At 41.6% G+C, this 18,526-nt stretch overlaps 1 protein-coding gene across 2 annotated transcripts; it reads right to left on the bottom strand.

The window, feature by feature from the left end:
- Positions 1–2,315: 2,315 nt before the first annotated feature.
- COX6C (cytochrome c oxidase subunit 6C) lies at positions 2,316–8,278 on the bottom strand. Of its 2 annotated transcripts, none has more exons than XM_087748978.1 (4): positions 8,121–8,278; positions 6,974–7,101; positions 5,208–5,346; positions 2,316–2,434 (listed from the first exon to the last, which is right to left on the bottom strand). In XM_087748978.1, the coding sequence occupies exons 2-3, from the start codon at positions 7,085–7,087 to the stop codon at positions 5,227–5,229; spliced, it is 234 nt and encodes a 77-aa protein (XP_087605104.1). In that variant the 5' UTR covers positions 7,088–7,101; positions 8,121–8,278; the 3' UTR covers positions 2,316–2,434; positions 5,208–5,226. The 2 variants fall into 2 exon arrangements, with proteins under 2 accessions (XP_087605104.1, XP_087605110.1); XM_087748984.1 differs by lacking the exon at positions 8,121–8,278 and adding an exon at positions 7,932–8,081.
- Between the last annotated feature and the right edge of the window lie 10,248 nt (positions 8,279–18,526).

The raw sequence follows: 18,526 nt of genomic DNA, 5'->3' as shown, positions 1-18,526 counted from the left end.
CTCCAATGTGTACTCTTAAAACATGCCTACTCGCCTAATGCTCTTTAGACCTGGAGAGCTCACAACTTCAAATCTATCTTTTTAGCTTGCTTCCAGAACAATCAATCATTCTTCAAACAATCAAGAATAAAGTAAGCCAGCCAAAAATGCGAAAGCATGGTCAGGCTTATACACAGCAAGACCTTTCCCAAAGTAGTTTAGGTCAAACGATTCCTTTTTATGTATTATTTCATACATAAATATAGCAAAAACCTTTACAGACGGTTGGGATGATCTGAGAGCAGACAAGCATGGTTTTCAGCTCTGCATCTCCTAGAGACAGCGTGCCAGGCGCTGTGACAAGCAGCGGATTAGGGTCTAACTCACACAGGTCTTTCTTGTCCTATGCGAAGTCCCACTCCCAAGCGTTGGTAAGACAGGATTAGCTGAACTCTTGCTGGCGAAGGCAAAAAGAAAAAAAAAAAAAAAAAAAAAGAGGACAATTGATGGGTTGGTGCTGATTTCAGAAATGAAGGTTACCCCTTCTGCCTACTCCAGTGTTAGGTACCCCGCTTTGCCCTCCCTTCCCACACCAGAGGAAAGCGAGCTCTGGGCTGGTTGGCCTTGCCCGCCGAAAGGGAGTAAGACCTTGCTCTGCATCCATTGTGAAACCCCAATATATACAGCAAGCAACGCTTAGCCCCTGCAGGCTCTCAAGGCACAGGCATAAAAATGAGAGCTTACCTTTCTTTGTTGTTGTTGAATACATTTAGCCAGAGACATCTTTGAGCTCTGCTGTATGGTCAAAAAGCTATCTATCTATCTTTGGTCACAAAACTCAGTTCTTTAAATCAACGTGTGCTGGTAACAAGGAACACAGACTACAACGATAACTGCTGTTGGCTGTAACAGTTTAGAAGAAACTTAGGCTTTAAGAGTAAATTAATTTATAGCAACTGGGAAGAATATAGGGGCTAGAGCTGCAAGGGAAGCCAGGCCTACTAGCCTGCGCACCTGGCAGTAGCAAGTTTCTTCGCCGCTGAAGCTGTCAGTATGACTAAAGACCCCTGGCTATTTAAACCTGCAGACATGCCTGAGAAAATGTTAGTCAGTACTTAATGGCATACAATGTTTATACTGTACACTGGGAAGATAAATGGGTAGCATTTGCTATTGTTAAGCTCTGGTTTACATTTGTAAGAGCAGGGGTATTTTTGATTACTAGATGGTTTCCCCTGCGCCATGAATGCCAAATTCTTTCTTTGCTTTAAGGAAGCACTGCCGGTATGGAAAGTTTAAAGAAAATCCCATGTTGCTCTCTAATAGTGTGCTGGATCAAATACATTACTTTTACATGCTTTCATTAGTCCAAATGTTGCTCACAGATACCTATTAAGTGTTAAGTAGTTAATGATCCATTTAAAATAATGAGTTACTCCAAATAGGATTTGGAGACCTTGAAATACAACACAGATGGCTTAATTTGTCACGCTGCTTCATTCAAAGCCTTCCCTCCTTGCACACCATCAGCTTTGACTCCTCTCCTACTGCCCACGTTCAGCAACCACGAGCTACAGTCCTAGTACCAGCTCCAACCTCAGCAACAGGCAAGGCACAAAGCGTGCTCCAAACGATGGGCGTTGTGGCACAAGACAGAGCATCAGGTCTTGGGACTACATGGAACGTAGCGGAGATCACAGCTATACTTAGCTGACTACTTCCAGATATTAAAAAGAAGATATCTAGAAGCAGCATGCAAAGATTCTCATTACTCTAAGATCCTAAAATAAGTATTTCTTATTTTGTCTGCTTTTACCCTCTTTCCCCTTGTACATGAAGTATCTGTGCACACACCTGCAGTTTAGAGTCATCTTCCAATTAAGAGTAACACACCACCTATGAGTGGGCATGTGCACGGTTTCTAAGTCTTGATGTAACAGTTTGCTGCTGTAAGGAAGGCAACACAGTGACGGCAGCAGAAAAAGGCAGGAAGGCTGCCTAGCGTATTTCCAGAATTCCTCTCCACATTCTTTCATCTCAAGGTCAGTTCACTTTGCGAAGCCAGAGGTAACACAGACCCTTCCAGCAATCCAGCCTCTCTCTTCCCCTAACAACCATCCTCTTGCATATTCCCATCAGCACCTGGGACAACCTAGCAGTAACTGCTTGGGGATATACTTTGTCATCAAAGGTGGAATTTGGCCAAAACAGAGTTGCAACTAATCCCTTGGGGGAAGAAAACTAGACTTAGTCATCTTGAGCAATTTATATAGACTTTCCACCACTCTTCCCAGCATCTGAGCGTTTTGACATTAATGAAGACAACTAAGCACCACTGACAGGTATTTATTTATTGAGTTACAGTAGAGCGTGCCATGCACTGACGTGCATTACACTTTACAATTCAGTGAACAAATAAGGTTCGGTCATCAAGTCTCCTTAGAGTGAAGGGGATCTGCAAGATAAAAAAAAAAAAAAAAATTATGTTGGACAAACTTCATGCTCTAAGTAAACATATTATTATGTATGAATGCAAAGCAATAGAGAAATGTTTATGTGGTGGTTTAGTCTAGAGGAATTCCCCTTGTTATTTCCTGATGGTTTAAGACTCACACACCCTTCATGTGGCAAACAGAAGTGAAACATGGAACAAATCAAGAGCTGGAACAATACTGCACAGCACATCAGATTCACTGTACACGCTGCACTGATAACTGAATCAATCTTGCTAAGGGCCTGAAAGAGAAAGGAATGCAGCTTTCAGATAGGAGCCAGAGAGGAAACAAGTGGTGTAGGCAACCTACCAAGGAAGGAAGAAAACCAAATTCAAATTGCTTCTCCACATTACATTGAACACAATCCAAGACCAGCTGCGCTCCATGACACGAGTCATGCAAGTGGTTAGCACTGAACCCTTAGCTTAGCCCTTTATTCTACTACTGAGCACACTACAGAGGTAGGATGCTCCTCAAATTTATACTTGCGCTTAGTTTCCGTTATCAGTACCACCACACAAAGTCCATGCCAAGTAGACACAAGAGTGGAAATTCACACTTACTTAGGCACCAAGTTGCCTACGTGCCCAGCAGGAACAAAGTCAGTGCAGAGTGCCAAGCTAACACTTTAACTAATGAACTCTCCTCCCCGCCTGCCCTACCCTTTCCTCAATTCTGGGGCTAAGTACTGATTCCAACGTGAGTATTCAATGAGGTTAAACCACTGTATTTACCGCCACATACAGAATATATTCCAATAAAATGGGAGAGGTAGAGCAGGCATGACCACTGCACCCTTTAGGTAACTGTACCAAAAAAAAAAAAAAAAAGCAAAGTCAACCTCCATCCATCTCCCATAGCTAAAATTTAAGCTACTGAGGCAAATGAAAATATCTTCCATCTGTTCTGTGTACTTGTCCTTTTCACAGTCTCTCCAAAAAAACCAACCTCTTTCTACTATAAAAGAATGAAAAATATCAGTTCTTATATAAATAGGCTAAAGAATAAGAAGCATCAGCAATTCAAACAAAATCACATATAAAAATTTGTCTTTCACATTTTCTTTTGAGCTGGTGTAATTAAGGAATGGAAGAAACGTTTAGGAAACATTTAATTTTAACAGGTGCACACAATGTGCAACTTTTTTTTTTTTTTTTTAAACTGCAAATGGGAACATAAGCTAACTGAGAGTGGAGCACTATTTGCACCGAAAAAAATCCTGCTCATGATTCCAATTAAATGTTCAACATGCATCCTTGTTGACAGTGTTTGTTTCAAATGATTTTACCACCAGATGGCCTTTCAGAGTACTCTGATGAAGGCCACCTGACTAAAGAATGCAATTCCAGTGTCTAAGAAAGTTTAACACTGCCTATATGTTAGCAATAGGACCGAATCAGAGGCAGAATGACCAAGATTAAAACCAGGTAAATTTATCATTTCATTATTTATCTTTGTTGCAGTCATAGCTAAAGAACAGAAGTTTCCCTCTCTCACAAAACAAAAAACCCCAAAGGGACTGCCACAGGTTTTTTTTTTTTTTGCTTTTTTTCGCTTTTTTTCTTTTTAAATTTGTTAGAAGAGCTGGAGCTCTGCTTTTTTTATGTAATTGCGTTGTGCAGAAACCTGGTAGTTGTAGGTTGTCGCACAACAGAATTTAGTATTAACAGTGTTAAGTACAAATCTTTTATTCCATCTTGCTGCTTTAAGCAAACAGGCTGAGAAAACCCAGCTGGCCAAGATAATTAGAGCCACAGATTATCACATAATGATCACAATATGAAAACATTCCAAAAGAATGAAAAAGCCATCATTCTAGATTAGTTTGAAGTCATTTTAAGAGAAGCAGAGAACTTGATGTAAGAAATTTGGATCAAGAAAGGGGGAGGAATTCTTTATTGCAGTGTCACATGATGAGCTTGTGCAGTTTAGTGAGTGTGCTTATTAATAACTACGACAAGGTTGAAATGAAAACTTTTTTTTCCCTGGTGTTACGACAAACAAAGTTTGGTAGTCTTCAAACAAAAGGCAGCGTTAAGTGCCAGGAAAACAGTATCGTGAACAAAGTTCTATTCAAGCTTAATTAAATATGGCAAAAATCTGAGTATCAGTACACAGAGCTCTATGCCACTGCGATTTTATATATATACACACATATGTATGTATATATTTAAGTATATTTCCCCTCATGACTAGTTATCTTCCCCCTCTCAGCAACTTCAAAAGGATGTGTGGAAGCTGTCTGTTTCTTACATTAAGATGCATGCTACGAGAGAGAAACAGCCTTTCCATTTTCTCATTCACTGTACCACCACAAGTACGCAAGCAGTAGATATAGACAGCCCAGAGCTAAGCAGTTCAAGATGTGACAGGATCCACATAACAGCGATATCAGGCAAGTCTTATAGTTTAATACAAGAGCTTTGTCTCCTCTCCATGGCTGTGTGAGGAGGGAAAGGGCTGGCATCACTCTGTGCGAGTCTCCTATACCACACAAGTCAAACAAATTACCCAAAAGGTACTCAGGAGCTTTCTATTCTGCCCTTACTCCCCAGTTCCCGTATTTCTTCCTGTTTTTATTACCCAGAGGTCTCTCAAGTGCAATGATGTGTATTGTTTTTCTTTGGAAGCACCTTTCTATTTGATCAAAAAAGAAAAACCTCCAAATAGAAGCACAATGTTTCACTGAAACAATCTAACTTACTCTTGTTCTAATGCAGAGTAGCTTATTACCTGTAAATGCAGGTTACCATCATTTGGGCGGTGCAGACTCAAACACACCAGCTGCTCTCATGACTTCAAAGTCCTTCATGGGATCATAGTTTTTATAGAACTCTGCATAAGCTCGTTTTCTGGGATCAGCAATTCCAAACTGGAAAGTAAGACACAGAAAATTAAAACTTGCAAAGCTTTACGAACAAATTTTTTTTTCTATTAGTGCCATGATTTGTATGAGTGGCTATCAGTCTAAAAAGCCTTTAGCTCAAACTAGTAAAATATTACCTTGTTCCTGCTCAAATCCAGGCTACCTGACCATTGGTCAAGAAAACAAATGTCTGAAGTGAAACTTTAAAAAGGAAGTCTGCTACAAGATAGCACATTACACTTTTGATCCAGAAACACTCCACCTATCTTGACACTCAAGTGTCCAATGCCCTCCCTGCTAACAGTTTTATACATAAAACATGCCATCATGGCAAGTTTTGTGCCTATGGGCAGCTGCAAAACTGTAACTCCAGATAAAAGGGCATCCTAAAACAACTTGAGCTACACTGTAGGTCAACTACAGAAGTCTTAAAATTTTACAAGACTGCCAAAGCCACTCTTACAGCTCACCAATGTGTAAAGACACAATCCTGACTCTTTGGATACTCATTCACCTGAAGCACAGGGATATGCTCAAAAAGCCTACAAAAATGTGCAGGAAAGTCCAAGGTGGGTTTGTCCACCTAATATGTAACTAAGTAAATCACTACTGAGATCCATGTTACTACTTCTACATATAGTCTGCTGCCTTACTAGTTTATTAATGTGGGGGTGCCAAATAAGGTATAAAACCACAGACTATTAAAAAAAATTATATTGTAAGTCTGACCACAAACAAGCTCACCTACCTCTTAACAGATGTGCTGAGTAGATATTGAGCTTTATCTGTGCAAGCTTCTTGTTTCTGATAGACATTTGTTGGTCTCTGAGAAGTTTAAGACGACTGTGATATTTTTGTGAACAACCTGAAGTTAACTTAATTTCTAGTCACTTTTACCAATAGCTTCCTGAGTACTCAAATGCTGCAAATAGTGTCTGAATGAGTTCAATGGGCAAACCGATATCCACTTCTTCCACAGTAATTCAAACTGTATTCCTTGCTTTGTGTATGAGATCCAAGAATTATTTAGTAAAAGCACTCAAGAACAACTACTGCTCTTATCTTTGTCAGAAGTCTCTTAAGGACCACGAAAAACAAACTCCAACCTGTAAGTGGGTTTTTCTGGAAATGTAATGCTCCATTTCCACATGGCACTTCAAAAGAAAGAATAAAAGCACCATACTAGCCTTCCCCACACTGGTATCTTCAGTGTGAAGGATGGGTTTTCCAAATTGCTTATGAGCAAGTTTTCTCAAATCAGTCTAGAGATAAAATAAGACTTTGACAACTCTCTCAAGTCTCGGATGCCGTGACAGAGAGAGACACAGACTATCTACAGTTAATGTGCATCAATCGTGCGAACGATCAAGAGTAATCTAGGACTAGGAGACTCAAGGTTAAGTTGTCACGAATTGCGTGATCTCGATCACACAGCTTAAAGCATCAGGTTATTCATATCATTTCTTCAAGTGAAGATTAGGAAGATTTATTTATGTTCTGGAAGCATGCTTACAAAAACACATTACTAAAGCTTTCTGATGAACAGCTCAACCAAATCTCAACAAAAAAATATTATGAATTCTTACAATACTCTAATGAGTCCAGTTTATAATTGAATGACTACTCAGCTCACCTTGTACAAAGCCGCACATCCCACAGATACAAAAAATGCCCCAAATAGGTGAAACTTCATCCGCCTGGCCAAAAGGCGCCGCATTTGTGGCTTAGGCAGTAGTGCAGACGACATGGTGATTATATTTCCTAAAAAAAGAAAAAAAAAAAAAAAAAGAGACAAGACAGAGAGAGAAGAGAATTGTGGGACAAGAACCTCTACTTAAATAATTTTCTGTAACTCTGCTCTAGAAAGATTGTGCTTTTTGTGTTGTGTTATCATCATCTTCACAACAGAAGCAACAGCGCTCCTCTCTATTTGACTTTTCAATGAGAATATTTAAGGGTCATCGTTCAAGGACAACCTATTTGTCACATGAATCTAAGCAAGCTTTTATACTCCTTACATCCAGTACTCATGGAATCAAGACTGGCGTTCACTGTTCATACTAAATCCTTCCCTCCCTGCAGGGTCTACCATTTCAGGCCTGCTGTCCTGGTGTTTACATCAGAAGACATTCAGAACATTGATCACATTTTATTCATGTCTAAGGAAAAGCACATGCCTCTTGAACTCGTTTGTGGTTTGTTTTTTTTGTTTGTTTTTTTTTTAAGTAACTGCACACCCTGTTGCATTCAAGGATGTTTTTTCCAGCCGGTAAGACATTACTAAGAACCTCCAGGCCTGAAGCAGGCGGCTCTCTTGAAGCACAAGGTTCACTCAGCTGGGAGCGGCTCCGAGGCCGCGCTGCCCGCAGGCTGCCGCCCTCGGTGCAGCCTCCTGCGCTCACGGAGCGGGATGGAAGACGATGGTTTTGTCCCCAGAGCCCTCGGCGCTGCCCCCAGAGCCGCGCAGGCCCGCTCTCCTCTCACATTTAAGAGGACCCACCGCAGACAGGCCCCTCTCCGGCCCCGCCGTGGCCAGGCTGAGACAAGCCCGGCCCCGCTCCCCCCTCACAGAAGGCGCTCCGGCCCCTCACCGCCCTCCGGCAGGGCGTCCTCCGCCGCGGGGCCCGTCCCCGCCACCCTCAGGGACGCGCAGAGGTCACGGGCTGCCGCCACGGGCGGCGGGGCCGCGGCCGAGGGGAGAGCAGCAGCCGGCGGCCGGCGGGGTGAGGGGGCGAGGGGGGGAGTCGGCGGCAGGAGGGGGAGCGGGAGCGCGGCCTCACCTCAGCGCGGGCCCACCAACGTCCTTCCGCCCCGCCGGCCGGCCGCCCTCTGCGGCACCGCTACCCCGCATGCGCGGGAGGCGGCGGCCTGCCTACGGCGAGCGGCTCGGCCCAAACCCGGCGGTGCGCGCACTCGCGGGCGGGGGAGAAGGGCGATCGGCCTCGCCGTGCCGGGCCTCGCCTCGCCGTTGCCGAGCGGGAGTCCAGGGAGCAGGGCGTGCCGCCCGCCTGAAGGCCGCCCGGGGTGAGACCGCAGTGCCTCAGGCCTCAGGGAGGGCCCTTGCCTCGCCTCAGGCCGCCTGGGCCCCGAAGACCCTCGGCGGGCGCAGCAAGCGCCGCGCCGGCCTGCCCGCCCGCCCGCCCGCCGCCGAGGCGCCTGGCGTTTCCCCGCCGTGCGCTGAGGCCAGCCCCGAGCAGAGGCGGGCGCCCCGAGCACCCTCGGCGAGGCCTGCCGGGCTGAGCCCTCACGCCAGCCAAGAGCCCTCGCAACGCCGTCTGCTCGCCGCCCCACCGCTTCCCCAACAAACCGGTGCCCTGCGCCCTTCCCACATGTGTCTGTTGCTTTTCCAGAGCGGCCATCAAACCCAAAGGGCTGTGATGCCAGAATACACGAAATAATAATCTTTATAGAGTTTGCTAAGAATGATTGGCCAAGCGTAGAAACAAATTAAGCAATTTGTAATCCTTTCTAGCTATCCCTTAGCCAGTTTTTGTACCTTTCTTGGAAATGAGGCACACATGTGCTGTGCCCATGGTTTCCACCTAATCACCACCGGCATATGGTATTGTCGTTGTTTTTATTCCTGGGGAGTCTCTGTGGGATTTACACTAATAAATTTCTATAAATTTCTGCCTTGAAAAAACTGAAGCCTCTCCTGTGCCGTGAGGTAATCGTTCAAGCCTTGCACTCCCTTGCCAAAGCCAGCAGATCTTGACATCAAATGACAGAGGAGATGGGCCCTTAAAACTGAAGAGAAGTTGCTTTTCCTGTGATGGGATTAAAGAAGAAGAAAGTGTCAGCAGAAAATTGCAGAGCGAAATCTTACAGCTGCGGCTACAAGCTGGGAAAGTGGTCTTTGCAACAGTAGTCTGAATAGATGCAATTTGGACAACGTTCCTCCAACTGAAGAAAAGTTTGTTACAATAGTTGAGACCAAAATGAAGAATGTCTGTCCAAGAGTTTTTCCTGTGTGGATTAACACAAAAAGCCAAATGTGAATGATGTCATGCAGAAAGAATGACAAGATCTATCTGTAACCTGATTGTGGGGGTCTAAGGAAATATGCGGGTCCACAAGGTCGACGCTGTTCCTGAGGCGAGCTCATGCAGTCATTCGGTGAGACCAGGAAAGAAAAGGCAGGGAGAGTTGTCTAGGGGATGTTAAAAGCTCCACTCAACTAGCCCTCGTGTTACTCGATGTCAGAAAAAGAGGATACAAATGGAGTAAAAGCATAGCAGGTTTCATGGCTACTATCATTATAAATTATATATGAGGAATTTTCCTGTAAATGCCAGTCTTGGTGAGACAGAATATTTTGGTGGATAGACCTAGGTCTGCAAATAAAATCTTGATAGCTGTTTTCAATAGCTTACTTCATGGCTGGCCAGGTCATTAAATTCTTTTCTGTGTGACCAGTTTCCCCATGTGCCTGAGATACTGCTGGCTAGGCATCTTTGTGTTATAGTTAAGATGCTAAATGAAGTGCTAATTGTTATTATTCTTTGACGTCATTACTGTGGAATATACAGCCAACTCCTTATTGTTCCGTATAAAGGGCAGATCGGGACTGTGCAAATAAGGGATAGAAAAAGGATAGAGGATACGTTGCAGGAAGAGCTGTGGAAGGAGGGCAGAGATAATCAGCTCCATTAAGTCAGTGCACAGAGTTGCTTCGTATGGCTCCAGTGTCTGAATGGATGAGGCGGCTGAATGTGGTTTTGGACCGAGTGGACCCCGTGCATCCAAATGCATCAAAGTAAATAAACCTTCTGAAAACACTGAGGCGTACAACACAGAGGCAACAGCAGACTTTTCCTTCCCAATCCACCCAGTCCCTGGGGTTTCTGGCACCTGTTCCAGTTGTCTTTTGGACATGAACATTAGACTGTTTGCTCAAAAGGTGCCACAGTTACCAAACTGGAGTTTGCAGCCCTCTTTTCCTCTCCAAAATACTGTAGTGCCAGCAACAGTTGATGCTTCTTCATGGCTCCTTGAAAGGATCATCTTTTTAGGAGTGAAGGAAGGCATTAATGCTAAATCATTTCTTGTTTATGCTTCATTGAAATTTAAAATAAAATTTACCTCTGACTTTACTGAGAGAAAATTTAGGCAGTGAATCCTTGCCTTTTCCGCAAAGAGTACCAGCTGTGATACTTACGACTGTACTTTCTGTGGTGTGGACTGGAGCCGACTAGGAACAGGACTGTGACAATCGAGTGATTTTGCATATGCCACAAAAAGTCTTTAGATAATCATAATCTGGATCAAATTAGAACCAAAAATCTACTGGAAAAAGATCACATGGGACATCAGCAATCCCCTGAGCCAGCTGCATTCCTGAATAGTTTATTATAAAATCTACCTCTCTATCATAAAAGAAAAAAATAATTAAACAATGCTATGTGCCACATATGAAAATGCATACGTTTGTGCTCCTTCTCCCGTTTCTGTGCCAGAAATTAACTAATGGAATACTCTCTTACCACGGCTGTGTCGACATCAATCCATGGTGCTGTGGAACAAACAAAGAGATTGTGGCACAAGAAGTTATTTAACAGAATTGGAATGGCAGCTGTACAAAAAATAAGGGTGAATCAATGATTCCTAAATGGAAAAAGTCAAAATTAGTAGAGGGAAGAAAAATATTTTTGTACTTCCAAAAGGGCATTATAAACAAAGGAGGGGAAAAAAAAAAAAGCAAAAGTTCAAATTAGAATAAATGGAGCAAACAGGGATTTCACAAGCCTTTGTTGATTTTATGCATGCTTCTGAAATAGAAAAATCTCAAAAAAAAGCAACTTAAGTTTTGTTCTACTTGTAAAGAGATAGATTTGGGTATATTGTACACATCAAATAGTGATATAATTACATGAATGATCCTGTGTTTGGTACCATCGTGAGCTATATTGTTAAAAAAAAGAGACTCGGCTATTTCCCACAGTCGAGACATGGCTGATGTGTGCATTTGGGCCCAAGAACCAGAAAACACACCAGGTTTCACAGCTCAGACATTAACATTCATGTGATAATTTTTTCCACTTTTTTTTTCTGAACTGGAGTGTGGTTCTGTATTAATTGTTCTCACTCTGAAGTCCTTCAAGTTCAGAGGGCCTATGTGAAATAGATACAGTGCTTATTTCAGCGACAGGAAAACCTTATTTAGGTGAACTGGATTTTTAAACAAGTAATACACTGTATATGTGTCATTCTTACCTAAAAGTTTGACTTAGACAAGTCTAACTTCATCATTCATTGCCAGAAACATGCTACATCATCATCTGATTTCTCAGGAAAAAAACAAAAACACGCCCACTGAAACACCTCCGTCCAGTCGCTGTTCCTTGCTCAAACCCCTTAAAACGATGCCAGGATTCTTTTGTCTTGTGTGTTTTTAAATGTTATGTAGTCTGTCTACAGTGGAAATAAAGTCATCAAAGACAATGGTTTTTTACTCTTCCTTCACCCCTCTGAGAGGTGCCTTACTCTGAGAAAATTTTTTCATTCCTCATCTTTGGTTTTCCAGACAGGAACCTGTGGAGTTAAACGACCTTTACAGACAAATACTCCAATCTACAGCGTAACCAGTCAACACACCAATTTGTTACATGTAATTCAGTCTTTACAGTCCCACCTTAGCAGCTGACAGCCCATCAGATGTAGGCCACAAGCATCCCTAGCCTGGGTTCAGCTCCAGAAGGTGCCCTGAGTAGAAACAGCGTGGGAGCAGAGTTTCTCCTTTTGAAAATGAAAGCAAGGAGCACAACACGAGGACAAAAGGCCAAGCTTTTCACACTCCTTTTCAAAGCACAGTTCGGTTGATATGCTGTGACACAAGGCGAAATCCTCTAGCTCCAATCACGTACCATATGGAAACTATCGTATGGCAGCCGATGGCTGCATGACCTGCCCAGCAATCCTGGTGAGGCCGTACACCCAAGCACCTGGTACATTTACCAGTGCTCTCCTCCTTGGTCATGGATGCGTTACAGTAAGCCTAAGCAGAAGATCCATGGTTACCCTTCAGTAGTCCAACGCCACAGAAACAAGGAGTGTTCTTCATACCTTAATGGGGTGTAGACCAGATCTTTTGTTAGCTTCTGTTTTTCCTAGATGTGACCAGTGATCGTATGACCTCCAGGAAAGCAGAAAGTGGCCAATAACTGCTGCTGTTCACACAGCTATAATTTTGTTCAAGGAATTAATTCTCACAGAAAATGACAGACCAGCTTAGCTGTGGGTGTAAAACAGTGGCTGGGAAGTGGGAAAGCCTCCTTCAAACAGAAGATCGGACTTGCTCTCCACAAGGCACTACATTTGGACCCTTCCTTGGTTAGGCTCAATGTGCTTGCTCTGGGCAGCTCTTGGCTCAGTGTGCTCCTCTCAGAGGAGCGAGCTGTGTAGAGAGGAGAAGAGGCCTTGCTGAGGTTAAGGACTGCACCCCAAGACAGTGACACCTAAAAATTTGCAGTTGTAGGATTTAACTTGGAGACATCTATGCCCTTTATTCGATTTACCCAGTACAATACAGAGCTCCTTCTGACAAAAAAGACTGGCCCAGGTTTTGTGTAAAGTGCCACTTTTGCAATTGTGGCAAGTTTTTAGACCTTTTCTCATAGGTTTGTAAACCTCTCATTTCAGTCTGTTTTAATTCATGCTGAGGTGATGACATGGTAAGTGTTAGGAGATGTTGGCAGGTTTTCCTTTCTGGGTCTGAAATGAGAGTCTAGAAGGGGCGGGGGGTGTCTCTTTCACATTTGTTGTGACTTGTATCATCATACTGCAGTCATGTCAACCAAAGTGTGTCCATTTATGAAAAGAGAGTTCATGAACACAATTAAAAACAAAAATAAAATAACAAGTGCCCCAGAGATGATGTATTTCTTGACCTCTTCATGACCTGGTGAACAAATTGTGAGCCTGAAAGCTTGTCCGTTGTTTCCAATTACATCACCTGGTCTAATAAAAGATATCCCCTCTTCCTAAAAAATGCCATTGCTTTTGTTTATTTTGGTGTTGGAAGAACCTATCGACTTAGGATTGCTATGTTGGGTAAAAGCTCCATAGCTTTTATTTGGTATTTGATGGTACTGCAAATATAATAATTTTCTTTACAATCGTAACTTTGGCAACGCTTGAAGTCCCAGCAGTCAGGGAGTCTCTGACTACTAAAATCCCCAGTGGAGCTAAAATCCACGTCAGATTGTGGTCCCAGGTTTGAAAGGTGAGGCACAGTCAGACATGTGATGCTTCCAGAAAGTAGTCAAATCATCTGTTTGTGTTTTTTTAACAAACTTGTTATTGGCATAAACTTTTAAAAATATGTATACTTAAACCAGCCTGTTTTAACTTTACTGTTTTGTTTGAAATAATCTAATTAGGAAATTGTGGCTCTCAGGTTTCTACTGCATTGAAATTTTTGAGCTTCATGATTAACAAAACTGGCAATAGATAACAGCATAAGCAACCTTAGTTAAATATATTTTGATTAAATGAGTTCAGGATACGTTTTCCTAAGACAAATTTGGCCATGTTCAATACGGCATTACATGTAAACGTCTGGAAAAATCGCAGTGTTTTTCCAAGCAGGAGGCATGAGATTACTATAATCCATAGCCTCCACCACAGTATTAATTAGCATGGCTCACTAACCAGGGACGTAATATTTGTAAATGAAACTCTAGAAGGGCATCAGTAAGGAACAGGATGTTGAAGCCAAATGGAAAACATGAACCAATAAAAAGGCTGAACTAGCTAGAAGTGCAAGCTCAGCCTTTGAAGTTAGTTCAAGTACTGCATGCTTTAATTTTGGTGTAATCTTATGATGGGGGTACAAACAAGAACTCAGAAACAGATTTTGTAACATTTGGCCCAATTGTAGATGAATCAGTTTGTTGATGGTTACCAACAATTGCACAGCCAGAGAAGCTGTGGTCTTTGTTAAATTAGATTGAATAATTGGCTTCAGTGGGAGTTTCGGGTGCAGAGCAAATGAAGTGTCACGGCCCTTGACTCTCGTAAGATTCCTTAGCAGAGCCTAAGCTTTTGCATTCAGAACAACCTGAATATGGATTCAGAGAAAATAAGTCCCTCAAGAATTCATCTACTCACTCCCCTGCCCCAATATGAGTCTGAAAATACTTAGTCATTCCTGGCAGATGTGTATATCTTATCTGTTTTTAGAACCCGTCTGATGACAATAAGGATACCAAAAGCTCTCTGGGCAGTTTGTTTCCAATGCGTATCTGTTGTCTCGGAATACAATCTGTGATTAGTCCTACATTACCTTGGCAAGCCCAACTAAGCCTATGTATTTCTGTGTTTTGATTTTGTTTTGCTTTGGTTTTTTGTAATATAGTTTCATGTGGAGCTGCAGTGACAAAGCCATGCTTTCCTGGTGTTTCACTCAAAAAAAAAAAAGATCACTGTTTTCGTCCTTTGGACAGCTTTCTGAAGGCCTACTACTGACAGGTGTTGAGCACCTCTGGAGACGTGAATTAAGAGAACGAGTTTCAATACATTCGGCAAATTTCAGAATCAGGCAGCCAGGAGTTAAGATGATCTTTGGAGTGGAAGGTCATAACTGGAAGATGAACACAGTCATACACACTCTCTTTTTTTAGATCAAGCATTCAGTTCATTAGCTTGAAAATAGTAAATCATTTATTGTAGTCTTTAGTGAATGGTCCCACACGTGCTGTTAATTACTTTCTCATTTGGGAGAAAAAAACACAGGGAAAGTTAATTTTTTTCTTGCATATGTTTTCTAGAGGAAAAAGAACTCCCCAAAAGTGCATTTTTTTTCTCTTTCCAGCAGCCATGCAGACCTCTGGAAAGAGCCATACTCCTCAACAAAGCAAGTGTAATGGCTCTGTCCTCCCAAATGCAAGCGAGTACAAACCCAAACATTTTAATGAAACACAAAGACCTTCATTTCAAAAAAATACACAGAAGAAAGTGGTTGGAATATTGTGTTAGGAAAAAGATTATATACACCAGACTTAAGCCCTATGTGATTATGACAGTAAAATAGTTTACCATTAAACAAGGTAATTTCATGCATATATTTGTACAGTGTGTATATATATGCACACAAGCACAAACAAATCCATGAAGTATACATTTTATAGACATGTATACACACATATACACATACAAAACTGTAAAGGTGTAAATTACTCTAGAGATGTGACAGATTCAATTCCCAAAGTACCTTTTTCAGGAATGAGTGGTATTCAAACCAACCATGGTCTGGGGTTTGCAAAGCCAGTACTGATCAGTTGGGTCTCACAGCTGGGATGAAATTCATTTAGTTGCCTACAGGTGAAAACTACTCAGAATGCTAAAAGCTTGTTGGTTGCATTTACTGAGCCATAGGCACCATGGCCTATTATAATGAATATTTCCAATGAAATCTCTGTATTTACTGACTTTGACAGATGGGGAATATTGCATAAGCTATTGTGTGCCTGTGCATTCCATGAGTGTGATGCTGTGTTTTTTTCTTGCTTGCCTTGTCATTTGTTTCATTTAACTTTCTCATTAATGGCACAATTGCTTTGCTTTGTTCAAAAATCGTTTTCTGAGAAGCGAGTATTACTTTCTTTTTAAACTTCTTGCCAACAAAAGATTTTCAAACGCATATGGTACAGAGGAATCATGTACAAGATTGTTTTAGAGGAAAAAGAAATATCTAAAATTAAAAGCACAAATCCACTTACTACCTTTCCACTTTTCCTTTGACGTGAAATGAAAACTTAACGTGAGAAATGCACACAGTTCATCAGCATACTCTGAACAAATACATAATTAACATGTGGAATAAGCAATGCTGTTGTCAACGCTTTCACATATGTTACCATGAAACTAAAATATTTTAATTAGTAAAGAAATAGAGGAAAATCCAAGTAAATGCAGCCTGCGCTTGACATATAAATTACCTTGGCTCAATGAATATTAAAAATAAGAGAATCTCATCTATACCTTGACTAGGACAGCTTAGTGGGTCCTGCATAATTCCAACCCGCTCCAGCTCTCTGTTAAATTTTACTTGGCAGAGAAGTATCCATCGTGGCCATTGTGCAAATGCTTTACTAAATCACGGGTAGAAATCAAAATGTGTGAGTTTGTTAGCAGGTAGGTAGAAAGTGTAGACTTTGGTGTTTTGTATTAATCCAGTGCGTTTGACTGACAGAACCTTATTTGAAAGCTACCTAATAAGAGGAAAAATAAAAAACTATATAGCAATACCATGTGGCTTCTGATTTGGGAACTACAATTTAGCCTATTAGACATGGACCTGTTCCAAAAGTGCACATTAAAACAATCATGCATGAAGGAGTTAGAAACACAGATGTGAATTATAACTCTCTGAAATCCTGGGAATGTTCCAAATCAGGCCATTAGAGGTAGGTTTGAACTGTTAATACAGAACCAGATCTAAAATTTTTGTTCAAACCTGTCTTTCCCTAACATTTTTACAGCAACTACTGAATGTATTAAAACCAGCAATGTTCCATAAGCTTAAAGAAAAAAACCGTTAACCCCATCTTAGCTGTATTCAGACATGACTCACAATGACTGACTAAAAGCATTTCTATAAAAAGGCAGTAACAAAAATCATCAATTGAATGTAATGGGACCGTTTAAACAGGTCAAATTCAAGCTGGATTACTGCAGCTCCATTGGCCACATACAGCTGCACAGTGATCAGTTTGGCCCAGTATTTAACACTAGAAACATAAATAATTTAAGGATTTTCTTTTCCAAGTTTGGGACAGAACTTTGACTCATCTGGTCTCTTTTCAGTCACTTTTACACACACACAAGCTAACGTCAATAGTGTTGACTAGAGCAATAGTGTTGGGTGAGATTGAGGCTGGCCATTTCACAAGCGTACAAGCGGTAGAGGATAGAAAATGTCCCCAAGTCTGTAATACTGTATAGGGCTAGAGGCACAGAAGGAGCAATGAAGGGACACCTGCCATTTTTCAGTACTCTCAACAGCAGGAAACTGAGGGTCCTGCATTTATGAAAATACCCAGGTCATTGATGCTTTTATCTTACCTGCTTCATTAATGCATGTTTCTCTTTTTTTAAATCAAACATATTTGCAAACTGAATCACCATGATTCTTCTCGTGTAAAAGATGTAGAAGGTGTGGCACAAACCAGTCTGGCCTTGGCCACCCAGTACTGTATAATAAGAGAACCAATAACAGAAACTGGGTCTGCTGAATCTGGCCTACTGCTGTGTCTGCAAAGCACCTCTCTTCATTGCTGATCTCAATGCCTGATGATTAAATACTAGATTTCCACACCTTGAAAGGGACAAACGAATCCACAGCTCAGAGTCTAAGACCGTTCCCCCTTAACAGTACTTTAAGAAACAGCCACTAGAAAGAGATCATGAGGAGTACGGAGGCAATGGCAGAGCAGCATTGTACAGACACAAATGAGAAAGCATTTTGCCCCTTTTTAAATGGCCTGGTGACCACCACTGCCAGTCTTGTAAACTATTGTTAAATGTGCATCTTAATAAAATAATCCAGCACTACATATTTTCAGGAGTTCGTTTCATAGTCTGATACTTTGTGTCATGCAGTAGCAGGAGAGAAGTCAAAGCAAAATGCATTAAGCCCCTTCCTGATGTGCGTAGTCACAGTTTGTGTTGATATCAGAAGTATCTGAATGAGCAACTTCAGGACTGCACCCTCAAAGATTATAGAATGTTTTAATAAACATGCCAGGTCTGAGGAGAGAACAGTGGAATACACAGTAATAGCATCTAAGTGTAAATATTTACGAATCCAAATGACACCTTAAAAAAAAAACCAAGTAGTCCCAATATGTTACATTACTTCGGAGTAAGCAACAAAAGTAAATCTGAATGAATATGATTGGATTGTGTATTTTGAATGCCACTAAAGCATAAATCCATCCAGAAGGGTTTCTAGGTTTGCAGGTTTCTGAAAATAATTGGTTTTATTGCCTGTAGCAGCAAACTCCACAGAGAACTGTTGTAGACTTCTGAAAGTCCCAGAGTATACGTAGTTAAAATAATCAAGGCATAAAGTTTTAGTTATATAAAGGGAGAGGTGCTAGGGTTGTTGAGTAGAACTTTTCTAGCCCTTTAAAACTGCTGAGCTCACGTAGGTGGTAGACAAGCAACCTGAGAGAATAGATCTCAA

This window comes from Nipponia nippon, unplaced genomic scaffold (assembly GCF_047370975.1).
Source record: "Nipponia nippon isolate SJK-2023a ecotype South Korea unplaced genomic scaffold, ASM4737097v1 scaffold_1, whole genome shotgun sequence".
In the NCBI taxonomy this organism is placed as follows: domain Eukaryota; kingdom Metazoa; phylum Chordata; class Aves; order Pelecaniformes; family Threskiornithidae; genus Nipponia; species Nipponia nippon.
Note: the sequence above shows the minus strand (reverse complement) of the source record. Positions and strands in the feature narration are given on the sequence as shown.